This window comes from Gracilinanus agilis, chromosome 1, assembly GCF_016433145.1.
Source record: "Gracilinanus agilis isolate LMUSP501 chromosome 1, AgileGrace, whole genome shotgun sequence".
Classification (NCBI taxonomy): Eukaryota; Metazoa; Chordata; class Mammalia; order Didelphimorphia; family Didelphidae; genus Gracilinanus; species Gracilinanus agilis.
Genome location: NC_058130.1, coordinates 286,134,262 through 286,161,573, shown reverse-complemented (window position 1 = coordinate 286,161,573; position 27,312 = coordinate 286,134,262). Strand labels below are relative to the sequence as shown.

Here is a 27,312-nt window from a genome sequence, read left to right as displayed (position 1 = left end):
CTATACTGCAGTAGTCAGGATGTGAAGGAACCAAATCTTGGTTTTCTAATTGTGAATGTATTGTTTTCCTTGGGAGCACAGTTCTGGAGTAGAGTTGCAGGTTCTCTTTTTAGTAAATGCCTCCTGTCTGCTGCTGGAATACATCAATTGTATCTTCATCCTCCATTTCCAACTGTGCAGGTGTATCTGTTTCATTGATTGGCTGCCCATCAAATCGGAATCTGATCTGCCTCATTGACAAACCTTGTCGTTCACAATAGGCTTTCATTAGTTTACTAAGTGGTGTGTGCCTCTTAATCTTAAACTGCACCACCGAGCCATCTTGCCCTGCCACCTTCAAATTAATGTGGTCGTTGTTTTCAGTCTTGACTCCTTCCTTCAGCTTCTCGTCGGCCATGGAGAGTCCGGGGGTCTCCTCAGCCGCCGCTTCACAAAAGAGGCACCAGGATGGTCCGCTCCAAGGGAATGGGGGTAGAAGCAGTAGCGGCAGGAGCAGGAGCAAAAGAAGAATGAGAAGGAAGATGATGGTGATGATGATAGTGAGGACGAAGAAGAGAAGGAGAAGGACGAGGAGAAGGAGGAGGAGGAGGTGGCCATAATGACATTTTTATAGCAACTATCTTAGCCTTATCCACCCTATTAAATCTATTCTTCTACATACAGATTATTTATTCATCAACCCTAACTATATTTCCTTCGATCAATAATTCAAAATCACACAGAATTTTTTTCTGATAAAAACACCACCACCTATCTGAATATTAACCATTCATCCTTACTTTTACCACAAACCCCCATATTCATTATTTTATCCTAAGAATGAAATGTCTCTACCTTGCATCATTCCAACACAAATCAAATATTTTAATTAAGCTAAATTCTCAAAATACTTTAAGACCCTTGATAGCATTATTTAAACCACTTCTTTGAATTTGCAATTCAATGTATAATTATACTTCAAAGTCTAACTCAAAGGCTTAGGATAAGACAGACCAAAGATCTTCAAAGTTTTAAGCAGGTGTTAAATCACCTAGCCTTTGCTAGACTACATGACATCTCTCTTGTCTTTCAAGAAAAAAGAATGCAGAAGAGCCCTACCTCCTCCCTCCCCATTTTCTATGTTTAAATACTAAAGTGGCAGGTATTTATCCTGCTGTGTCTTAGCTAACAGCTAAGTGCCTAAACATTTGACTTCAATTTATTTGGTAAAAAGAGATTGTTATTCTCTGTCTTTGAATTTACAGTTCAATGCTTACCTCAGCCATTTTCAACCAACCATAAAGATGTTGGTACATTATATCTTCTTTTCAGCGCTTGAGCAGGCATAGTAGAGACAGCCCTAAGCCTCCTTATTCAAGCAGAACTTGGTCAACCTGGTACTCTTATCGGTGACAATCAAATTTATAATGTAATCATCACTGCTCATGCCTTTGTTATAATTTTCTTTATAGTCATGCCCATTATAATCGGGGGTTTTTGAAACTGATTTGTACCTCTAATAATTGGTGCCCCAGATATAGCATTCTCATGAATAAATAAATAAATAAATAAATAAATAATGTAAGATTTTTTTTTTTCCACCTTCATTTCTACTTCCCCTAGCATCCTCCACAGTAGAAGCAGGAGCTGGAACCGGTTGAACAGTCTACCCTCCATTAGCAGGAAATCTTGCCCATTGTGGTGTTTCAGTTGACCTAGAAATTTTTTCACTCCAACTAGCAGGAATTTCAGCTATTTTAGGAGATATCAACTTCATTACAACAATTATTATATAAAACCACCAGCAACATCCCAATATCAAACCTTACTCTTCACCTGATCAGCAATAATTATAGTAATACTCCAATTATTATCTTTCCTAGTTTTAGCCGTAGGAATTACTATACCCCTCACAGATTGTAACTTAAACACTACCTTCTTCCACCCAGCTGGAGAAGGTGATCCAGTTTTATACCAACACTTATTTTGATTCTTCAGACACCCAGAAGTATATTTTCTTATTTTACCAGGATTCAGAATTATTTCACACATCGTTACATATTATTCAGGTAAAAAAGAACCTTTCAGTTACATAGGAATAACCTGAGCTCTAATATTGATTGGATTCTTAGGTTTTATCATGTGAGCCCATCATATATTTACAGTAGGCTTAGATGTTGATACTCAAACTTACTTCACCTCAGCATCCATAATCATTGCTATTCCCACAGGAATTAAAGTATTTAGTTGACTAGCTACACTGCATGGGGGATTTTTTTGGGGGAGGAAGCTATATCCAATGGGCAGATGCCGGGGAACACCAGTATCATCTAGGACCTAACATACGTTAGTATACTCAGAGTTCATGCAAAGTAAAATGGGAATAATAATAAGACATATAATCATATTATAAGAATAACCACATTATATATACAGAGAATTAATTAGCTATAATTTAATTAATTAATAGTTGCTATTAAATCAATGATTTAAAGACATAGATTTATATATCCCCCTGTGATGGAGAGAGTATGCACAAATAATTTATAATAATTTATAGTAAATATAAATTTGCATTTATATTCATTAAACCCCCCTACCCCAATAAAAAATTATGTCTTTGTTTCCATCAAACCCCCAAACTGGAAGACATAACTTTAAGCATATATATATATACACATACATGTACATACACATATATATATATATATAGGGATAAGAGTAAAACACTATAAAACACTATAATTTTTTAAATTAAATTTAATCAATACTGACATAATATACAAATTAAAGTTTCAACTTACAAAAACACATAAAATTTATTATTTCACCAATTTAAAGCAAAGCACTGAAATGCTTAGATGGTCTATAATATAGTCCCATAAACAAAAAGTTTGGTTCTAATCTTACTGTTAATTTTAAATGGACCTACACATGGGAGCTTCTGCTGTCCAGTGAGAATGCCCTTTAAACTATTAACACCAGACAAGAGGAGCTGGTAGCAGGCACACTACACCTTGTTCAGGACACAACAGTGACTAACATTAATCTATAAACAAAAGTTTGACTAAATCATAATTACTTAGGGTTGGTAAATTTCATGCCAACTACCTGGTCATACGATTAACCCAAATTCACAGAATTTTAGCATAAAAGGTGTTTAAGCTACATATTAAATAAAGTTAATACTTAACTAAACTGTAATATGCTCTAGTTAATACTAAAATAAGCAATTAAAATTACTTTAATTATGCTTATTCTAAAATAGCTAAGACACAAACTGGAATTAGATATTTCACTATGCTTAGCCATAAACTTAAGTAGTTAAATAACAAAACTATTTGCCAGAGAACTACTAGCCATTGCTTAAAACTCAAAGGACTTGGCAGTGTCAGGATAAGTATCACTTTATGATGCAGAACTATATATATATATTTTTAAACCTGTGATACAATGAAGCCACAATGAATGAGCCACGATATAGCAAGGGACGATTATAATGGAGGCACTGACTGCCCAGTGAGTTAACTTCAATGGCTGCAGTGTCCTGATCATGCAAAGGTAGCATAATCACTTATCTCTTAAATAGACTTGTATGAATGGCATAATGAGAGTTTAACTGTCTCTTTTTCTTAATCAGTGAAATTAACCTCCCCATGCAGAGGCAGGTATAATAATATAAGATGAGAAGACCTTGTGGGGCTTAATTAATAACAATTATTTAACCTAAGGATTGGTTGGGGTGACCTCGGAGCATAAAACAACCTCTGAATGATATAACCTAGTAACCAATCTAAGTGCAACACAGCCAGTAATTGACCCAAATTTTGATCAACAGAACAAGTTACCCCAGAGATAACAGTCCAATCCTATTTAAGAGCCCATATCAACAATTAGGGTTTACAACCTCTATGTTGGATCAGGATACCCCAATGGTGCAACTGCTAAAAAAGAAAATTCACTTGATTTAGTTGTGGCCATCTAATCCAAATTTGTAACAAAAAGTAGTTCTGATGAAATTCTTTTATACAACTGTTGTGACTTAATTGATAATGAAGTCACATTCACTGATTTTGGAATCTAAGATGACCTTTATCTCTGACTCAGGCATGATTTCTCAATGCTGAATTTAAAATTCTGAATTCAGTTTTTGACAGAAGAGATCTATATTCCTCTTTTGGGTACTTTGATCAATTATGTGTCCACCCAGGCTGGAAACTCCACAGAAGATAATTCTGTCTCTTTGCTTGCATTGTGTGGTTAATGATTTTTGCATTAGATTGTTGTGAATTCAATTCTTTTGATATTTTATCTTTATAAATACAATAATTATGTGTATGGTTCCACTTTAAAACAGATCTCTATAGATTTATATTTTCAGATCTGTGTCATCAATATTACTCTCCTGCTGAGGTTTTTTTCATAGCAGTCAGGAAAAGATGTTTAGGAGTTACTCAAAAATTAATGTTTTTTTTGAACTGAGCTATTAATTACACTCTAAGCCCATTGCTCAAATATTTTCAAATATTTATTTCCTGACACTATCTTTGCTAAATGTGCCTTTTAATCCAGACCATCACTGTGGTCCTCTTCTCTTTGGGACAGTCTAACTAGGTTTGCTCTCTTAGATGATATCACTACCAATTTTAATACTAGGCTATCTTCTTACATAACAAATTTGGACAGTTCTTCATATTTCCATGTGACATTTTTGAACTCCCAAAATGCCATCTTACCACTTAGGCTAGCTTCCTAGTGACGTTTCAGCTTTTACAAGTACTCAATATGATTTTAGTTTTTCTGCTTTGACATAAGACCTCACAAATTCAAAAGCAAGACCTCTGGTACTTTTCACTAAATTTCAGATTTTGTCTTGCTCAAATGTCTGCTAGTCTTTTAGTAATACTGATTTCTTCTGCAAGAGGGCAGTGTCCTGAAAAGATTCCCAATTCGAACCTACAATATATTTGTGCTGTAGGAATTCTATATTTAACATCTACAAGAGGCTTACGTATTTTTCTTAGTTGAAAGCTTATATTTTATTTTTTCTACTGGCAATCTCATCTTCTAAAATTTGTTCATATATAAAAATCAACTTCTCAACTCATTGAATGGTGTAGAGGTTAACTTCCAGGTGCTATTCTCTTCTATCACTATAGGAGCAGTTTTTGAATCTAGTTACTAACAAAATACTGACTAAGGAGTTTTTCTTGGTCTTATCCTTATTACTTCAAAGTTCTCTATCTATTTAAAAGTTGTTTTAAACAATATTTAATATCACATTTCTTACTCATAATTTTACTCCCAATTTCATATCTATTAGCTGACAATGCCAATTAAACATGTCCTTTTCCATTTGTCAACTAGTTACAACAAAAATTATATTTTGCAAATAATGCTAACTTAATAGTCATGCAGATTAAATTGTAATAAACAATGAAACAATAGTTATATTTCATTAATATTTATCAAATAAAACAGTAAAGATAAGCAAATTCATTTTTCATTAAGGTACTTTGCATTTATTATTCTATGACATACAATGGCCTTTCAAGGATAAGACCTACATATGGAAAGGAAAAAAGTTCTGGATAAGTCCCCATCTTTTAAGAAATTATTATAAGTATCCACATATAGTCTGGGTGCTATGGTCACTCCTCTCTTTAATGGTCCCTAGCTCATTTTTCTTCTTAATTTTCATTTTTTGTTCCAAGATATTCAAGGATATATGTTCTGATTTAACATTAGCATTATTATTTAAATTTTAATTTGATTATTATTTAATATGAGACTATAAGGAGGCTATTAGAAGAGAAATGCATGCGCCCCCTCCCTTTTTTTTAAACCCTTACCTTCCGTCTTGGAGTCAATACTGTGCATTGGCTCCAAGGAGAAGAGTGGTAAGGGAAGGCAATGGGGTTCAAGTGACTTGTCCAGGGTCACACAGCTGGGAAGTGTCTGAGGCTAGATTTGAACCTAGGACCTCCTGTCTCTAGGCCTGGCTCTCAATCCACTGAGCTACCTAGCTGCCCCCCATGCATGCGCCTTTAAACTATTTAATCAATTGGTTCAGAACCCTCTTCCTAGGCTATAAAATAAACTGGAAAACCTCTTTTTCCATAATCTTTTACAGGAAACTTCTTTTTTCTATTAAGTACTCACTAAACAATTATAACCAATAATTCAAAGATATTTAAATATTTGATTAAAGAATCTCAAGGAGAAAGATCACAGTTAGAGTTACTATTAACCATTATTTGCAACTGTTGCCTTCTCATCTCTGGAATCACAGTCCCACCATTTAGCTCCCTCAGGAATACAGTTAAAGTCTCTCTCCATCTGTGACAGTTAACAGACTCCAAAAAAGGCCAAAATACCATTCTCAGCAAGATTCTATATCTTCTTAAAAGTAACAGTACATACTGTTTCTTTGAGAGGTCCTATTGAAGCTAACGTGAATTATTATTTATATATGAAATATTAGTATCAAAATACTACCAACCTTTTCTTACTTAGACTGAATAATCTCATTTTCTATAGACACAGGGAAAGTTTAAATTACTTGTCTGTCACACAGTCTCTCTCAGCAGAAGGACTTAAAATCAGGTCTTCCTGACTCCAAAGTTGGTTTCCTATTTCTTATTTCATGTTCCCTTTTAAACTGCCTTCAAAGGGTTTCCTTCTTTCAGTTTTTCACATCTTTAATTAGAGAGTCTAGAAATTGAAACAATACTTGGAAAAGAGGCTGACAATTAACTGAGGACATCTTTGACTTAGTTTAAAAGGAAAACTTACCATCCAGCCATCAGGGCAAGTGCATTCACCAGTCACATGATGACACATGCCTCCATTTTGGCAGGGACATCTCTCTTCACACTGTGACCCATGCTTGCCAGGAGGGCAAAGATCCTCACAGCTAAAGAATTAATGTCCAACAGATGATACTGTTATTTTCAAAGCAACATTATCTTCAACCCCTGACAGTGGTATAATCTGTCACAGGTTGAAACTTTATGATATGAATTACTGTAAAATATTTTCAGAATACTGAAATAAGCAAGTAATTCAATAATTTATTATTACTGAATTAGCATAAATACAACATGAAATAAAATAAATAGTTAACATAAAAGTATTAATGAGTCGATAGGACCCATTCTTGTCAGTCCATTCTCTCACATTTAGATGGGACAAAACTAAATTTTTTTTTTTTAGAAATAAGAATTCATCCTACTTATAAAAAGCTTCATTGCCCAACGTTTAACATTCCTTACTGTCAAATATTTTCTTATGACTGAACTCAAACTCTTGTGCTTTATTTTAAACCTGCTTCCTCTTGCTTCCTCTTACTTCCTCTTACTTATTAGACTTCATGTCACGGACTATTTTTATTTACTCCTAAACTTTCTCTTCTTTAACTTTAAGTAGCAGAATGATTGCTTTTCTGCATTAGTAAGGAGGAATTACTCAACAGAAGAAAATAAAAAATGTACAAGGCAGAAATAGGCTGTAGAAATACAAAAAAATAAATAGTCCCTTCCTTCCAGGAGTTTATATTTTTATTGTAGGGTGTGATGTTTACATTAATAAGTATAATATAACAAAGGAATGACTCCTCCTTTCCTAATTCTACTTCCTTTTTTTTTTGTTGTTGTTGTTGTTTTTTTACCCTTGTACTTCAGTGTATTGTCTCATAGGTGGAAGATTGGTAAGGGTGGGCAATGGGGGTCAAGTGACTTGCCCAGGGTCACACAGCTGGGAAGTGGCTGAGGCCGGGTTTGAACCAATTCTACTTCCTTTTTGCCAATGTATCATGTAATATAAAAATGTCTTCTGGAAATGATGACAGAGGTATTTAATCTAATTGTTTCTCTTTCCTCTATATGAAAGTCAAATATGGAGGCAGACATATTTATTTAGTTCACCATTGGGATAAATTCCAGCATCTTAATTCTTCAACAACTTAAAAGGTCTCCCAAAATGCTCCTACTCAATTACTACATGGAAAAAAAAAACTCTTTACCTCCAAAGACTGGTAATTTCATAGGTAACCACACTAATGAAATCACAGCCTCTCAAGCAGTAAAGCAAATGGGCATCCTTTCCACAGATATGACAAGTCAGAATTCTTCCTTTCATGAATTGGTAAGGTAAAAGTCATTAGCTTCCTTTAGGGATTGAGCCTTTTAGAATTTGGATAGGCAAGTTCTTAGATAATAGGCATGGTTCATCATTGAACTAATACTTTCCAGTTTTGCAGGACATGCCAGAACATAGTGATTGCAATATACAAAAGGAACTTCTTTTGAGAAAATTCCTTCTACTAAAACATATAAGCAACTCTTCTATACCTTATAGTCTTAGAGAGTTGACTGGGACAAAGACGTAAAAAGCTTTGCCCAGGGTCATAGTAGACCCAGTATGTATTAGGCCAGTACTTGAACCCAGATTGTTTTCACTTTCAGACCAGTCCACTATCCCCAAATTTTAAAGAATTTATAGAATTAATGTAAATTAAATACAAAATGGAGAGCAAAAATGAACAGAAAAAAAGACATTGCAACTTAAAACCTGCTCAATAAGCTGCCAAAAAAAACCCCTTTTCTTCTACTTTGATAAATTCAGGACAAAGCCATCTTCAGTTTGAAACATATTCAATGAAGGAAAAGTAGCTGAGTAGTATTAATGGAAAGAGCTCTCAACTCTGAATAAGGAGAAAAATGAGTTTGAGTCTATTCTGATACTGGCTGTGTGAACACAGGCATCTCTCATTTTATAGAAAAAGCTCCTAAAGATGAACTGACTTAGCCAAAGTTATATACATAACAGAATTGGTATTTGAACAGAAGTCTTCTGATTTCAAATCTAGTGCTCTTTCATCTATACCACATTGACATCCAGTCATTCAACAATCAGTAATTTGAGAGAGAAAAAGATCTGGAAACATAGATGTCTAAGATGTTTAAGATGAGCTAGAAGACTTGTTCTTAATGATATTCTACATCCACCCAACACATAACTTACAAAGCTCCATTATATCCAGGAGGGCATCTACATTCTCCAGTTACATGATCACAGGTTGCTCCATTCTGACACTGGCACTTTTGGTGGCAGTCATTCCCATAAGTTCCCTGTTCACAATGATCTTCACAGCGCCATCCTTTGAAGCCTGATGTACAGTGGCAAGCTCCTGTGATAGGATTACACAGGGCTCCATTTTTACACTGGCACCGACTGCTACAGTGAGGACCCCAGTGGTCATGGTCACATGCTGAGAGATAGGAAATTAAAGAGTTTAAGAGTAGTTTTGGATATCACCTCAAGGGAATGCAAGCAACTTCTTTCTATAGTTATTTCTCTCCCATTTTTATGAAAGGGATCTTTCACATCACTTGATTATTGCTTTAATTACATGCCAGCTTAAGTTCAAACTCCTCAATTAAATTAAAGGTGATTAAGACTTTCCATGATTTGATCTCAACCCACTTTTTTAAAATTCAATTTTATTTTTAAACAAATATTAACCTTTTCTCTCTTTCCATCCCCCCAACCAATCCCAACCAAGAAAAAACAAGAAAACAAAATCTCAATTATAAACATATATAGTAAAATAAAACACAATTTCTCATTGGTCCTGTATTTTTTAAAAATGTCAAAATCTGGGCTCTAAGTCCATCACCTCTCTGTCAGAAGGTAGGAAGCATTTTTCATCATGAATCTTTAGGAATTGTGTTCATTATGCTGAACAGAGTTCTCAAATTAAAAAAAATATATATAGTTTTAATTAGTCAAAATCTACCTTCTCCCCCTCCCATGCAACCCTCTCCCCACAACTGAGAACATAATAAGAACAAAGCCTATTAAATACACATATATTCAATCAAAACAAAATTTCACAATGGTCATGTCCTAAAAAACATTTGTTTCATTCTGTAATATTTTGCTTCTATTTCAGGAGATGGGTAGAATGTTTCATCAGTAATATTCTAAAATCCTAATTAGTCATTATAATGAAAAGAGTTCAGCACAATGGTGTTCCATCATACCCACATACTATAAATTGTTTATCCATTTCCCAATTAAGGACACCCCCTCAGATTCCCATTCTTTGACACCTCAAAAAGAGTTATTGTTTTTGTATATTCTTAGAACTTGTTTTTCTACCTTTAAGGTAGCTAGATGGTTCAGTGGATAGAGCATTGGGCCTAGAGTCAGGAAGACCTGAATTCAAATTTGGATCAGATAAATATTTACTAGAGGTGACCTTAGGCAAGTCACTTAACCTCTGTTTGCCTTAATCCACTGGAGAAGGAAAAGGCAAACCAACCCAGTAGTCTCTGCCAAGAAAACTCCATGGACAGTATGGTCCACAGGGTCATGAAGAGTTGGACATAACTGAATCAAATGAACAAAAAACCCTCCCTTAATCTGTCTTCCCTTTCATGCCCAGTGTCCATGTCTCACTTTTCCCTCCTATTTTCCTATTTAGTCCTCCACCTTACCTTTATTCAGTGATGGCAAACCTTTGGTACAGGTGCCAAAGATGGCACATAGAGGGCTCTCTGTGGGCATCCAGCCACTCCCCCCCACCCAGTTCATTACTAGAAAGGCAGAGGGACTCAGGTAGAGCTGCTCCCCTCCCCCTCTCCACTGTTACCTGATGATTTTTTCACATCACCTGCCTCTCTGCCCAGCAATCCAATGTGAGCACACAAGGGGTAAGGTGAGCAGCTCAAAGGCAGCAGAGTTGGAGGAGAATGGAAGCTCGGGCCACTTCCCTCCCCGCCTCTCTATACTTGCTAAAGACATTCCTCACTTTCTCCATGCCTCTGCCCAGCAGCCCAATAGGAGCTCTTTCTCCTTCCCCTGTGTGGGTTAAAGGGGGTGGGGGCATGCCTGGAACTCAGTGGGGGGAAGAGGCATGGTACTTGGTCTCTGGGAGGAGTGGGCATAACACTCAGTCTGTGCGGTAAGGTGGGTTGGTGCCTGACACTCCTTCTCTTTAAGGTTTACCATCACTGCCTTATTTAAATAAATTTCTACTGGTACACATATTAGATAATTTCACCTAATCTTCCTTTCCTGTTTCCTCACCCTGCAGGTATGCACCTCTTCACCTCACATCCTCTTCCCTACTCTTTTTACTATTTTATTTTATTTCAATTATTTGTTTATTTTCATTTTATTTAATATTTTGTTTATTTAATATTATATTATTGACAAATATTTATATTGATTTATTATTTATATTTAATATTTAATATTATTTTCTTAAGATCATCAAGATATAATAGAACTACTCTCAGGCTTGTCTAATTCTCTCAGTGACCCTGATAGCAGTTTAGAGAGCACTTTCTATATTTAAATATAATCAGTTTATCCTTGTTTAGTCTCTTATTGTTGTCTAATCATATTTACACTTTTGTTTGTCCTCATTCTTGTGTTTATATGTTAAAACTGTCTGTGTAGCTCTGGTCTTTTCATCAGGAATGCTTAGAAGTCCTTAATTTCATTAAAGATCATTTTAAAAATCCCCCAAAACTTTACCCTTGCCTTTTGTCTTAGAATCATTTCTAAATATCAGTTTCATGACAGAAGAGTAACAAAGACTAGGTTATTGGAATTAACTGACTTGCCCAAGGTTACACAGTTAGGAAGTGTCTGAAGCCAGATTTGGAATCAAGACCTCCCATCTCCAGGCCTGGCTCTCTATCCACTGAGCCACCTAGCTGCCCCCCACAATCCAACTTTTTTTAGGGGCATTACCCTAGTGTTTCTTAATTTTTTTTCCTCTTTGGGATATAAATCTAGCAATGGTCTGGGTCAAAGAATATGTACTGTTTTATATCCCTTTGGTCATTGGACAAATTGCTCTCTTGAATGAGTGGATTAGTTTACAACTCTCCTCCCAAAATCATTACTGTCCCAGCTTTTCCATATCCCCTCCAAGTTTTGTCATTTTCCTTTTCTGCCATAATAGCCAATCTGATAGTGAAGGAAAGATACCTCAGAGTTGTTTTAATTTGCATTTCTCTAATTAAGAGTGATTTAGCACATTTTTGCATGACTATAGAGAGATTTAATTACTTTGCTTGAGAACTGTATGATCATGTCCTTTGACCATTTAACAACTGGGGAATGACCTGTATTCTTAAATTTTCGACTAATTTCTATCTATATTTGAGAGATGAGGCCTTTATTAGAAAGATTTGTTAAAAAAAAAACTGCACCATTAAGATTACTGTGTATCTCACCCTACAGGAAAATAAGAGGAAAAGGGTATAAGAGAAGTGGGTTGGGGTTGATAGAAATGAGGGCAAATTGGATGAGATAGTTACCTACATCCAATTGATTGTATATGTCCTTCCCTCACTGAATCAATTCTGATGAGATTACAGTTCATATACTCTCCCCCCCATTTCCCTCATCTTCCTGTGAACACTGTTTCATGCCTCTTTTATGTGCAATAATTTACTCCATTTTATTTCTCCCTCCCCCCTCCTCCAAATGCCTTTTTCATACCACTGGCCAATTCTACTTTTTTAAAAGTTTCTTTTCCTCAGGAAATTTTTGTACCTCTTTTCCCAAAGGGCCAATTCTGTCTTTCAAGTTTTCCTCTTTAGTGCTTTCTTATATATCTTTTTTTCCAGTTGGCCAATTCTGCATTCTTAAAAAGCTGTTCTCTACTTTGGATTTTTGTATCTCTTTTGCCAATTGGCCGATTTTATTTTTTTCAGTATGAATATTTCTTTGGTATTTTTTTATGCCTCCTTTACCAAAATGTTGACTTTTTTTTCATGATTTTCCTATAGCCCTCTCATTTCTTTTCCCAATTTTTCTTCTGTCTCTCTTATTTGATTTTTAAAATCCTTTTTGAGCTCTTCCATTAATTCTTTTTGGGATTGAAAGCAATTTATATTTTTCTTGGAGGCTTTCATTGCAACAGTATTGACTTTGTTATCTCTTTCTGAGTATGGATTTATCCTGTCACAAAATAACTTTCTATGTTGAGTTTCTTTTTTGTTGTTTGCTCATTTTCCTATCTTTTTTCTCTTCTTTTAATTTAAAAACTGTTAAGTTGGGATCTGTAACTGTGGTGAAAGGAACACTGTTCCAAGCTTCAGGTTTTTTGAGAAGTTTGCCTTCAGAGCTGGCACTGGGAATCTATTTACTTTCAGTTCTTCAAGGTGGTACAATAGCTTGTTTAATACTCTCCTGGTCTGTGCTCCAGTCTGTGAGTAATCCCAAGCACTCTTATAACCCTTAGAATTGTAATCAGGGTTCCCTACTCCCCTGTGGCTACAAGTATATGCTGGTGCTCTTCCTCACCCTGCTACTATGTCCCAGGCCTGAAACCTAGTACTGCATAAGGGCAAGAGGACATGAGACTTGCACCCAGAGCCAGAAAAGAGATCCCTGCAATCTCCTTCTAAGGAGCTGTCCAACTCTGCCTTACCATTTGTGTCTGAGAGTTCTGGGAGTGTTGGCTATTGCTTCAGTTGAACTCAAGGCTTGTTGCATAGGTGGGTCCTGCCCCAGAGCACTGCACTCCACCACCACCCTGGTGCACTACATTCCTGATGCCAGCTTCTAAGTTGTTTTGGGCTGAAAGATTACTTTACTTTTTCTTTCTTTTGGTTATGTAAGCTGCAATTCATTGGGAGATGTTATAACATCACTTTTTTGAACTATTATTTGGTAGAAATTAGATGGGTCCCTGTACCTTCTGTGTGAAGGAAATTATTTTGGGGACTTTGATACTGAGTAGAGTCTAAGCCCTGGTGTTCCCTGACATCAGCATGAGATTCAAAGTCAGGATGAATGACAATATGGGGAATAGCCAGCAGAATGTCAACATGACATTTTAAAGCCAGTGGGCAAGGAGGGTTCTTAAACCCAGGCAAGAAGTGTGCTGGGCTCTCTTTCTGGATTTTTTTGCTTCTAGACCTGAACTGACTAGTTCTCTAAGCTGTCCAGGCACCAACCTATCTTGGCTCTTGATCTATGGTGAGCTGCTGAGTTCCAGTGGGAACAGGGCCTTAGCCAACCAAATGAAGAATAAATTCTAGTTAGGCTAATATCTCTCAATCTCTCTCTCTCTCTCTCTCTCTCTCTCTCTCTCTCTCTCTCTCTCTCTCTCTCTCTCTCAATAAATACTTATAAATCTGTTGACAAGCCACCTTTTACTCGCTATACTTCTGTATTATCTTGGATCCACTTCCCACTCCTCACCCCCATTCTTGAATTTTTACTCCTTAATCTGTTTCCTAGGTTAGTTCTTTTTATTATGAGATAATATATTTCCTTCTATCTTTTTTCAGCCTTTTGACTTTATTTTAATATTTACTATTGACTCATTGAATTTTATTTGGTCCATTCAAATTATCAGAGAGTTTGTTGCTTAGATAAGGTTTTATACCTCTTGTACCAAGAGGTTAAATCCCTTTCCAACTCTTTCTTCCAAGCTCTCATTTCTTTTTCATTTTTCCCCTTAAACACTTTATTAGATTAAAAAAATTTTTTTTTACTCTTCTAAACTTTTATTTCATCTCTTCTAGTAATTCTAGCTGAGTTTGTGTCCCAAGATGTATTTTTCTCCAGGACTTTGTTTGTAGATGTTTTAGAGTCATTCTCTTCTTTCCGGTTTATGTCTTGTGTTTTCTTGCCACCATACCAACTCTTTTTGGGGAGATTCTTTTTTTTGTTGTTTGTTCATTTTTCCTTCCTACTTCCTGACTTTCAGCTTGGGCTCTGTGGCAATTTGGGGGGGAGGATCTAGAATGGTCATTTTGTATTTTCTTGAGGTAGTGTTATTCTAGGAAATTAGGGACAAACTGCAGACCTGTAAGCTTTCAGTGCTCTCAGAGAGGTAAGATCCAGGGCAAAGTCTAATTGCTGAAGTTTTGGTCTAAATTCTGCAAGTTCCTGCCCTAAGTTTTGGTACAAACCTGAGTACAAACAGGGCTCTGTACTCCCCTAAAAACCAGCTGGAAAGCTTTGTTGGCTAAGAATGACAGAACTGTAGTCTCCCCTTTGGCCTGAGATTGGAAGTAAGACTCTGCTTTGTAACTGAGGTTCAAGTCATACATTGCTGCTGGTTTCTGAACTTCCTCCTTTCTCTTTATTTCTTCCAAAGTCTTCCGACACTGAAATTCCAAGGTCCCTATCTTACTCTGACCAGTATCTATGACCAGGGACTGGGTAGTGGATGACAAAGCTGCCAGGGCCCACTAATTTCTGTCACAGTGTTTTGGTGTGGATCTGAGGGTTCCCCAGAATAAGTCTTGCCCTGATGTACCAATATGAGTGCTGAAGCATTCTGTGAGCAATGTCCAAAGACCTTTCTATTTCCTCATGCCATGCTAGGCTAGACAAAGGACTCAATGTAGCTTTTTCTGGCTGTCTCCATCAGGATTTGGTCTGGTACATTTTCTAGAACTATTAGGAAGAATTTGTAGAGAGGAGCTTGACTGCATTACTTCCTATTACTCCACCATTTTGTCTCACTTGCCAACCCACTTTTTCACATTATCTTTATTAACTTTTTTTATTAAATTAAAATCATTAAAAGCTAGAGGGTATAATGGACTGATATCTGGACACGTATTTAGTAAGACCTGATTTTGACATCTGATAATTATGATCCTAAGTACCTCAGTTTCCTCATTTGAAAAACATGGATAGGTCAGAGCCAAGATGGTAAAATAGAGGGAGCATTACATCTGAACTCTCCCAAATTCCCCTCCAAACAAATTTAAAATAATGCCTCAAACAGAATTCTAGAGCAGCGTTGCCAACAAAAGGGTGGGGTGAGACATGTTTCATGCTAATGACAACTTAGGAGGCTGGAAGGAAAGCTCTTTGACACTAGGATAGGGGCTGGCCTGAAGTACATGTGGTGGCACCACCAGCTTTGGGCCTTGTAGACAGCTGCAAAAGTAGCAGCAAGAGCTGCTGATAAGGGAACTGGACAAGCAATCAAAAAGAAATTACAGGGGATCCCTATGCTAACATCAAATGCAGAATCAGGTACTGTTTGGCATCTCCATTGTCCACAAAGTTCTTTTTCTCATGGATACTGACCATATGTTGTTTTGGTTCTGAGCTGACTGACCTTCACAGGAAAACTCATTTCTGATTTCTGTTTTCTCCAGGGAGAAGTAAGTTTTCTGATCAATGTCTTAGTTTACCTTACTTCTGTTTCTTTTTCTGCTTTGATTTTTCTCAGTTTACATATCATAAATGCGTACCTTGGGAATTTTGGTGAGTTGCTTTCTTTTGCTATTTTTTCCAATAATTTATTTAACTTTGGAACTAATTTTTCTTTAAATGTTTTTTAGAATTCACTTGTGAGGGGGCAGTTAGGTGGCGCAGTGGAGAGAGAGCCAGTTGGAAGTCCTGGGATCAAATGGCCATAGACATTTCCTAGTTGTGTCACCCTGGCAAGTCATTTAAGCTCCATTGCCTAACCCTTATCACTCTCCTGCCTAAAAACCAATACATAGTATTAGTTCTAAGATGAAAGATAAGGGTTTTAAAAAAATTCACTTGAGAATCCATTTGGTCCCAGAAATTATTTCTTTGAAACATCATTTATGGTTTGTTCAATATTTCCCCCCTGAAATTGGATTAAATTCTCTACTTCTTGTTTTGTTGTTTTGGGTATTTTATATACTTATAAATAATAATTAATCTAACTTAATTCATTGGTTTTATTGGCAACTAATTTTATATAGTTTCTTCTTTTAATTTTACATTGCCAACATGGTTTTTCTTTTCCACATTTTGATCAAACTTTCTGATGATTATAGTTAAGTCAAATGATTTTAGATAACATAATTTCTTTGATATAAAAACCTCTCCATGTCAAAAGAATAAAATCAGAATATGTCATGAGCTTTTTTTAAAAGTGGGTTATTTGTGATTCTTTTCTTTTACTGTAACCTTAATGTGCTCTAAGCATACTTTTTACTGACTTTGTAATATGGAGAAAAATGGAATCATTGAAGTAGCATGTGTCTCATTTAAAACTAGAGGAAAACTAAATATTTTTAAACTGCTGCCAATATTTAAAACATGTACACAGACATACTTATTCATATGTACAATGAATCTGAAGAGTTTAGACAAACAACTGGGTTCAAATCAGAATGCAGACACTTCCTCGCTGTGCGACCCTGGGCAAGTCACTTGGCCCCCATTGCCTAGCCCTAACCACTCTTCTGCCTTAGAACCAATACAAAGTATTGATTCTAAGATGGAAGTTAAGGGTTTAAAAACAAAACAAAACATTTAGCTCAAACTCTTTCAAAAATTTGAAAATGAGTTTTCAAATAAGTAAATCCAAAGCTTAGTTTATATGTAAAAAAATCTAATATGGAACGTGTCTTATCAAGTTCAAAATATATTTCAATTATTTAAAAAATTGTTGCTTTTACAATAAAACTCTCCATATCTGTGAATAAGCAATCATTTTCCTTTTTCTCCAAACTCATTAAAAATGAGATATAAAATCAGTTTTGTACATAAACATTTCTTTTTGAGGGTAAGGGCAAATTTTGGAGATTCACCAAAACAAATTTATCACTAAAAATAAAACAATAAAAAGAGGATTTAAAACATAATGGAAAAGTCACCTGTATTACCTTACTGAGGCAAAAAAAAAAAAAGAATACTAAAGTTTGGCATCAACTTCGAATAAAATACTTTACATATTTAGAATTTTGCATTAAGCAACAGGCCTCTGAGTTATTATTTGAAAGAGAGATCCCACACAATATTCATAATAAAATAAGTACAAATGTCAACCAGTTCAAAAAAGGGAAAAGCCTTTCTAATTCCCAAACAAGAAAGTCCATACAGTAAAAACAGCTTAAGACAGATAGTAGCAGGTGGAAACTTACCACTGGAGCAGTTGGTTCCGCCCCAGCCAGGCTCACACTGACAGGTGTTTGGAGCAATACAGCGACCATGGACACATTTATCAGCACAGTGGGCTATCAAAGAAAAATCAATCAAATAAACTTTCATAAACACTTCAAAAAACAAAAAATATTTTTACAAAACAACATTCTAGCTTGAAAATGTTCTTCACTGAAAGAAGGTAACCTAGCAATATCAGATTTCAAACTATATTACAAAATGGTAATTATCAAAGTAATCTGATACTAAGAAATAGAGTGGAATAAATGAGATAATTTTTATGATTTTATTCTTCAGTCTTCTGGTTCATTATATAATTTACCCTTGTTTGAAGATTTCAAAGTGTAGTCCTTCATTTCCATTCTTTAAATTCATGGTAACACAGTAGACAATTTAAAAGAGAAAATAGAGAATCCAATATTTATTTAATCAACATATTTCCATTTTGTCATCTGGGTGGCTCTGTGAATAGCTATATACTTGTATATCACAACTCAAAACAGCAAGATGTTTTCATGATTTTGTGACTTATGAGAGATAAAGCAAAAGGTAATTCCTAGGGGCAGCTGGGTAGCTCAGTGGAGTGAGAGCCAGGCCTAGAGACAGGAGGTCCTAGGTTCAAACCTGGCCTCAGTCACTTCCCAGCTGTGTGACCCTGGGCAAGTCACTTGACCCCCATTGCCCACCCTTACCACTCTTCCACCTATGAGACAATACACCGAAGTACAAGGGTTTTAAAAAAAAAAAGGCAATTCCTACACAGAGAGGACAGACCATGGTAGAATAGAAACAACTAAAAGAATTTCTGGTGTCAAGAAGCAATTTATTGGTACTAAACTAAGCTAAGTTCAAAATCAGCCGTTATGTGCTAATACATGTAGGGCAAAATGCCATCCAGTTAATTTGGTGGGTTTTTCCTTTTAAAAAATTAGTTAATTAACTTAACAAGCATTTATCATCTCTCACTCCAACTGCTTCTTTCCAATTGAACAATAAAAACAAAAAATAAAACCTTCAATATAAATATGCCTGCAGAACAAATTCCCACAGTGGCCATGCCAAAAATATATGTCTTATCTTGCATTTTAAGCTTATCATCTTTCTGGCAGTGTATTTAATCTTCAGTTCTTTGGGCTCATGGCTTATCATTGCATTGATCAGAGTTCTGAAGTCCTTTAAAATATTTTTTCTTAGTAATGTGGTATAAACTATTCTCCTACTTCTGATTACTCTGTAGTCATTCCTATAAGTCTTCTCAGTTTCCTCAGAAACAATCCATTGGATATGGCACAATAGTATTCCATTATATTCATATACTACAATTTGTTTAGCCATTCCCAATGAATGAGTGCCCCTTTTATTTTCAGTACTGGGCTACTACAAAAAAGATGCTATAAATATTTTTGTACACATGGCATTTTTCCCTTTTCATTTATCTCTTTTGAGTACAGACTTAATGGCAGCATCATTGGGTCAAAGATTATGTATACTTTAGTAACTCTGGGCTATATTTCCAAATTACCTTTCAGAATGATAAGGCAATTTACAATCCATCAACCTTTGTCACATACCCACTGCTCCAATATTGTTCTATTTTTTTTTTTATTTTAAACCCTTAACTTCTGTGTATTGACTTATAGGTGGAAGAGTGGTAAGGGTAGGCAATGGGGGTCAAGTGACCCGCCCGGGGTCACACAGCTGGGAAGTGTCTGAGGCCGCATTTGAACCTAGGACCTCCCGTCTCTAGGCCTGGCTCTCAATCCACTGAGCTACCCAGCTGCCCCCCAATATTGTTCTATTGACAATAGACCTTGGTCTTATGAATCTGAATCAGTTCTTTACATTCCTTGGATATGAGACCTTTATCAGAGAAATTTGCTGTAACAATTCTCCCCCCCCCCCAAGTTACCTGGTTCTCTTCTAATTTAAACTATATTAGTTTTGTCTGTTGAATCTTTTCAATTTAATGTAATTAAAACCATCCATTTATCCTCCTATAGATCTCTAGATATGAAAGATAATTTTTTCATTGCTCCTCTCCTTTATGTCTATCAGATATCTATTTGGAGTTTTATAGTGTGAAATGTTCTAAATCTTAGAAAATTCTGAAGTAACTATAACTTAGGACTGAAATAATGACTATATAGTCTGACTTTAGTCCTTTTAACAAAACTATGGCTCCTGGTGAGAATAGTACCATTAACAAAGAACAGGACCAGCAGTCTTACAATATAAAATGGCAAGTATTTTTTTATTAATAAATAGATATACACAAAGTTGATCATATGAACAAGAAATCACATATGTTCTGGTTCCACTTATATCTCTTACTTTTTCCAACACATTCAACTTTTCAGGGTCTCATTTCTGCTCTTACCACGAGAGGTTTGGGCTTCAATAAGAAATGAGAGCAGAGGGGCAGCTGGGTAGCTCAGTGGATTGAGAGTCAGGCCTAGAGACGGGAGGTCCTAGGTTCAAATCCGGCCTCAGACACTTCCCAGCTGTGTGACCCTGGGCAAGTCACTTGACCCCCATTGCCCACCCTTACCATTCTTCCACCAAGGAGCCAATACACAGAAGTTAAGGGTTGAAAAAAAAAAAGAAATGAGAGCAGATATGATGCCAAGTATATATATTATATATAAATTATAGAGGACTAACCCTCTATAATTTATATATAATATAATAAGTGGAAATTGAAACAGATAGAGATAATTTTGAAGTTCTTTATCCTTTAAAGAAAAATGCTGAGTAGGCATTTGCCCAAAATCTGAACCGACAATGGTGAAATAAATGATATTTTGTGGAAAACCAATCATCCTGTAAGCAATTGGGGGAGGGGGAGAGGTAAACTTCTAATGATTTTTTTCTTATTAAAACTAAGTCCAATAGCATCATCTTTGGGGTCAAAATTATAAAAGAAAATAATAGTACAGGGAAATTAAGAGTATTCATTTTGAAACCAACAGGGCTTGATCTCAGAACAGTAATTTACTAGAGGTGTCTAAAGGGCAAGACACTTCACCATTCTAAACTTCAGTTTCTTCACCTATAAAATAAAGATAATAGTTGTATTACCCAACATTGGTTGCTATGCAGATAAAATCAGAGACCAAAAGAGAAATTGTAAGCACATCCTCTATTGGCCATAAAAATTATTCAGTAAAGGGCTTTTGAAGAAAAAAAATATAAATGGAAAAAATAATTTAATCCTTAAAAAAATCATAGAAACTTTGGATAAATACATCAAATAAAATAGTATTAGGACAATCTACAGAAATTTCTTGGATTCAGCCAATGAACCCAAAGGTAAATTTTCCTGAGGTAAAAATGTATCCTTAAACACTTTCATCAAATAAAGAAAGATGAAATTAATGAAGATCTCCTTGAGATACCGAAATATTAGTGGTATTTCTGGATCCAAGGATATTTATAATTTTAGAGCCCTTTGAGGATAGTTCCAAATAATTCTCAAGAATGGTTAGATCAGTTCCACCAACAGTGCATTAGTGACCCATTATTCCTACCTCCTCTCCAACATTTATCATTTCCTTTTTCTGACATATTGGTCAATCTGACAGATGTGAGCTGATATTCAGAGTTGTTTTCATCTGCATTTCTCTAATCAAGAGGGATTTAGAACATTTTTTCATCTGAAAAGTGTCTGTTCAAGAGATTGCTTTTCTTAACCCAATTAGGCAATTCCAGTGAAATTGCTCTCTCCAGTTACTAATGATTTATTAGTTGCAAATCCAATGACCTTTCCTCAGTCCTCATTCTCTCTGACCTCTCTTCAGCCTTTGAGACTTTGACTTAATCACTATTTCCTTCTTGATACTTTCTTCTTTCCAGGTTTTTGGCCCATCACTCACTCCTGGTTTTCTTCAGATCAACCTAACTATTCCTTCTGTATCTCCTTTGCTGGATCCTCTTCCAGATCACACCTTCTAATTGCTTCTGTCCCTCAGGATTCTGTCTGAGACCCTCTTTTCTCTCTACATAGATTTAATTATAATCTGTATGCCAATGATTCTCAAATTTACCTACCCTGTCCTAATCTCTCTGCTGACGTCCAATTTTGCATTATCTTTCAGAGATCTCAAATTAGATGACCAGTAGATATCATAAACTCAACATGTCCAAAACAGAACTCATTATTTTCTCCATAAAACCCATCCCTCTCCTAACTTGTCAAAAGTAAAATATCCTCCCAGAATTTCATGCTCACAATATTGATATTATCCTTGACTTTTCATTCTCTCTCACTTCCCTATATTCAATCTACTATCAAGATCTGACAATTTCACCTTGGCAACATCTCTTGAATGTTCTATCTTCTCTCCTTTCATACTGCCAGGCCCTCATTATCTCACACTTGGGCTATTATAATATTCTGCTGGTGGGTCTACCTGACTCAAATCTTTCTTCATGAGAATCCATAATCCATTCAAAGTGGTGACCCTCTACTATTCAATTAACTCTAGTAGCTATGCAATAAACTTTCAAATGGTTTCTTTCCTAAAAGGAATATATCTTAAGAAACTGATTTCTTAGAAATCTAGTTGGAGACAACAAGATGACTCAGGGATTTGAGAGTCAGGCCTAGAGGATAGGATCAACTCTGGCCTTAGATATTTCCTACCTGTATGAACTCAGGCAAGTCATGTCACCCCCATTGCTAGCCCTTATAGTTCTTCTTCCTTGGAACCAATATGGAGTATTGATTCCAAAATAGAAGGTAGTCCAAAGACAAGATGGTGGAGTAGAAGCATGGAAGTTCAAAACCACCATGAGAATTCTCTCCAACCAAGCTTAAAATAATATCACAAAACAATATAGGAGTGAAAGAACCAATAAGAAGACAGAGTGAAACAACTTTAAAGAAGAAAACAGCATGAAAAGTAGGCATAGAGGCTCCTGTACAGGGCTTCCAGTTAAGATGGTGGCAAAGTAAGGAGCAGCTGCTCGATCTCTCCTAACCGAAGCATACAGGACTCCTCAAGGGGACATAAAAACGAACTCAGATGAACGAAGGAACCCCACAACAGGGCGCAGCATTGAAGGTACGCAGAATCGGGGCATTTCCACACTATAAAGGGGTGAAAACAGCTCTCACTAAAACTTGAGAGGAAGAAGCCCCTCCACCCCCCCCCCCCGCCACCACGCACAGCACTAAGGCCAACACACAAGAGTGAAAGCAGGATTGGGGCAACCAGTAAATCACTAGCAGCCCCAGGGCTTGTACTTGTGAGCTGCAAGATGTGGGACCCCAAGTGGCTGGGGGGCACGCACAGACATTCCGAAGAGTCTGCCCAGGGAAAGACATTGCCCCAGGCGTGGACAAAGATCTCTAACGCAGGGACTTTCCCGAACATCTTCGCGGGTGAAGGCAGTGCCCTGGGTGTGAATAAAGATCTCCAGCGCAAGCTAGGACATCGAGTGAAGACCCAGTGCAGAAGGGAGCAAGGCTGTGGAAGCAGCCCCCGAGACTGCTAAAGGAGCCTCAGGCAGAGGGGCAGACCAGGGACTTCCAGGAGGCCTGACCCCGAGGACAAGGAGACCTGAGCCCTTGGGAGCTTAGAAAGTGCAGGCAGACCCTGAGTGTGAAGACAAAACTGAAAAGGGGCAGGGCTAACAATGGCAAGCCATAGGGAAGCCCAGAAGAAAAAGATTATCAAGAAAAACTCTGGAACACTTGACAACTTCTACACAGAGAAAATCCAGACAACAGAGGAGGACAAAAAAAAAAATTCAAACCTTCCCAAAACAATGAAAGCTGGTCACAAGCTATTAAAGAGTTCAAAAATGAGATGTTGAAGAAGATGGAAGAGATCTGGCAAGAAAATAACAGTTTAAAAGGCAGAATTTCGCAATTGGAAAGTGAGCCAAGTCAACTAAAGACCAGAAATGACCAGATTGAAAAGGAAAACCAAAAGATTATAGCCGAAAACCAAAAGATTACAGCCAAAAACCAGTCCTTAAAGGCTAGAATTGAACAATTAGAAGATAATGATCTCTCAAGACAACAAGAACAAATAAAACAAAGTCAAAAGACTGAAAAAATAGAAAGAAACATGAAATATCTCAAGGAGAAAGTGACAGACCAAGAAAACTGGTCTAGAAGAGACAATTTGAGAATCATTGGTCTCCCTGAAAAGGGAGAAATTAATAGAAATTTGGACTCCATATTAAAAGAAATCATTCAGCAAAATTGCCCTGAAGTCCTACAACAAGAGGGCAATATAGACATTGGGGGGATCCATGGATCACCCTCTACACTCGATCCAGATAGGACAATGCCCAGGAATGTGATGGCCAGGTCAGGAGCTTCCAAGTAAAGGAAAAAATCTTACAAGAAGCCAGAGAGAGACAATTCAGATATCAAGGAGCACCAATCAGGATCACACAGGATCTGGCGGCCTCCACGCTAAAAGACCACAAAGCTTGGAACATGATATTCAGAAAGGCAAGAGAGCTGGGCCTTCAGCTACCCATCGAAACTGACTATATACTTCTGGGAGAAAGTATGGGCATTCAACAAAATTGAGGATTTCCAAGTTTTTGCACAGAAGAGACCAGGATTAAATGGAAAGTTTGATACCCAACCACAAAAATCAAGAGAAACATGAGGAGGTGAATAAGAGGCAGAGGGAAAAGAAAAAAAACTCATAACTTTTTTAACTTAACTCTTTAAGGGCTTAAATAGGATCTAATTATCTGTATTACTATGAGGAGAAATGCTATGTATAATTCTCTGTGGTGAACTCTACTCACTATTATAATATTCACTATTATAGCAACCAGAGGAATGATTCATAGGGAGAGGACAGGATACTAAATGGTATAAGAAGACATAGGGGGTGGGAAAGGGGGGGAATAGTAGGGGACACCAAGAAAAATCTGAGTAAATAAGAAAAATAGGATATTCTATTACACACAAAGAGGGCATGGGAAGAGGAGGGGATAAATACTATTATAAGAAGGAGAGGAAGAGAGCATTAAGAGGTAATAATCAAACCTTACTCTCAGTGTAATCAACCCAGAGAGGGAAGAGTAGCTTTATTATCCATTCAGATAAAAAACTCCTTCTAACCCTACTGAGAAAGTCAGAAGGGATAAAACAAAGGGAGCAGGGGAGAGGGGAGGTCAAAAAAGGGAGGGGAGAAGAAGGGGAAGGGAATTCATTAGGCCTTTAAAAAACAAAAATAGGGGAATAACAAGGGAGGGGGCAGAAAGGGAAGTCAATAAAGGGAGGGGATAAGGGATACTGGCTCAAAGCAAAACACTGGTTTAAAAGAAAATAGTGTAAGAAGAAGAAGTGGGACTATGGGAGGATACAAAAATGTCAGTGAATGCACAACTGATAATTGTAACTCTGAATGTGAATGGGATGAACTCCCTCGTAAAACGGAAGCAAATAGCAGAGTGGATCAGAAACCAAAATCCTACCATATGTTGTCTACAAGAAACACATACGAGGCAGGCAGACATACACAAGTTTAAGGTTAAGGGATTGAGCGTCAAATGAGAAAAAGAAGGCAGGAGTGGCTATTATGATCTCTGACAAAGCCAAAGTAAAAATAGATACGATTAACAAAGACAGGGAAGGTCATTACATCCTGATTAAAGGCAGTATAAACAATGAGGAAATAACACTGCTCAATATATATGCACCAAGTGTTATAGCATCCAAATTCATAAAGGAGAAACTGGCCCTAATGAACATAGATGCAAAAATCTTAAATAGAATATTAACAAAGAGACTCCAGCAAGTAATTAAGAACATCATCCACCATGATCAAGTGGGATTTATACCAGGAATGCAAGGATGGTTCAACATTAGGAAAACCATCCAAATAATTGACCATATCAACAGTCTAACAAACAAAAATCACATGGTTATCTCAATAGATGCTGAAAAAGCCTTTGACAAAATATAGCATCCATTCCTATTGAAAACACTGAAAAGTATAGGAATAGGAATTCCTAAGAATAATAAACAGTTTATACGTAAAACCATCAACAAGTATTATATGCAATGGGGATAAATTAGAAGCCTTCCCAATAAGATCAGGAGTGAAACAAGGATGCCCATTATCACCTCTATTATTCAACATAGTACTAGAAACACAAGCTGTAGCAATTAGAGAAGAAAAAGAAATTGAAGGTATCAAAATAGGCAATGAGGAGACTAAGCTATCACTCTTTGCAGATGATATGATGGTCTACTTAAAAAATCCTAGAGAATGAACTAAGAAGCTTGTAGAAATAATCAACAACTTTAGCAAAGTTGCAGGATACAAAATAAATGCACATAAATCATCAGCATTTCTATATATTTCCAACACATTAGAGCAGCAAGAGGTAGAAAGAGAAACACCATTTAAAATCACCCTAAACAACATAAAATACTTAGGAATCCATCTACCAAAACAAACACAGCAATTATACGAAAACAACTACAAAACACTTTCCAAACAAATAAAACTGGATCTCAACAATTGGAAAGCCATTAATTGTTCATGGGTAGGACGAGCTAAGATAATGAAAATGACCATTCTACCCAAATTAATTTACCTATTCAGAGCCTTACCTATCAAATTACCAAAAACTTCTTTACTGAATTAGGAAAAACTATAACAAATTTCATTTGGATAACAAAAGATCAAGAATATCAAGGGAAATAATGAAAAAAATGTGAAGGAAGGGGGCCTAGTAGTACCAGATATTAAACTATACTATAAAGTAGCAGTCATCAAAACAATATGGCACTGGCTAAGAGATAGAAGGGAGGATCAGTGGAATAGACTTGGGGTTAATGATGTCTGCAAGACAGTGTATTGATAAATCCAAAGAGCCCAACTTTTGGGACATGAATTCACTATTTGACAAAAACTGCTGGGAAATCTGGAAAACAATATGGGAGAAATTAGGTTTAGATCAACATCTCACACCCTACACCAAGATAAATTCAGAATGGCTGAACGACTTGAATATAAAGAGGGAAACTATAAATAAGTTAAGTGAACACAAAATAGTATACCTGTCAGATCTCTGGGAAAGGAAAGATTTTAAAACCAAGCAAGAGTTAGAGAAAATTACAAAATGTAAATTAAATGGTTTTGATTATATTAAACTAAAAAGCTTTTGTACAAACAAAAACAATGTAGTCAAAATCAGAAGGGAAACAACAAATTGGGAAAAAATCTTTATAACAAAAACTCTGACAGGGGTCTAATTACTCAAATATACAAGGAGTTAAATCAATTGTATAAAAAATCAAGCCATTCCCCAATTGAAAAATGGGCAAGAGACATGAATAGGCAATTTTCAGACAAAGAAATCAAAAGTATCAATAAGTACATGAGAAAGTGTTCTAAATCTCTAATAATTAGAGAAATGCAAATCAAA

General features: G+C 36.3%; 2 protein-coding genes across 4 annotated transcripts in view; both read right to left on the bottom strand.

The window, feature by feature from the left end:
• Window positions 1-27,312, bottom strand: part of MEGF10 (multiple EGF like domains 10) — a 114,401-nt gene that overhangs the window by 63,291 nt on the left and 23,798 nt on the right. For both annotated transcript variants that reach the window (XM_044662215.1, XM_044662222.1), the window contains exons 4-6: window positions 17,883-17,975; window positions 9,004-9,250; window positions 6,775-6,895 (exon numbers count right to left, since the gene is read on the bottom strand). In XM_044662215.1, the coding sequence (XP_044518150.1) occupies window positions 6,775-6,895; window positions 9,004-9,250; window positions 17,883-17,975 (461 nt within the window). The remainder of the gene's footprint in view (window positions 1-6,774; window positions 6,896-9,003; window positions 9,251-17,882; window positions 17,976-27,312) is intronic.
• Window positions 7-553, bottom strand: LOC123236009 (small ubiquitin-related modifier 2-like). 2 transcript variants are annotated; one of them, XM_044662268.1, is made up of 2 exons: window positions 244-553; window positions 7-186 (listed from the first exon to the last, which is right to left on the bottom strand). In XM_044662268.1, the coding sequence occupies exons 1-2, from the start codon at window positions 395-397 to the stop codon at window positions 110-112; spliced, it is 231 nt and encodes a 76-aa protein (XP_044518203.1). In that variant the 5' UTR covers window positions 398-553; the 3' UTR covers window positions 7-109. The 2 variants fall into 2 exon arrangements, with proteins under 2 accessions (XP_044518203.1, XP_044518194.1); XM_044662259.1 differs by having other exon boundaries at window positions 7-553.

Bases quoted from the DNA above. Each gene is read 5' to 3' on its own strand.
- LOC123236009 (XM_044662259.1), bottom strand. From the start codon at position 397: ATGGCCGACGAGAAGCTGAAGGAAGGAGTCAAGACTGAAAACAACGAC.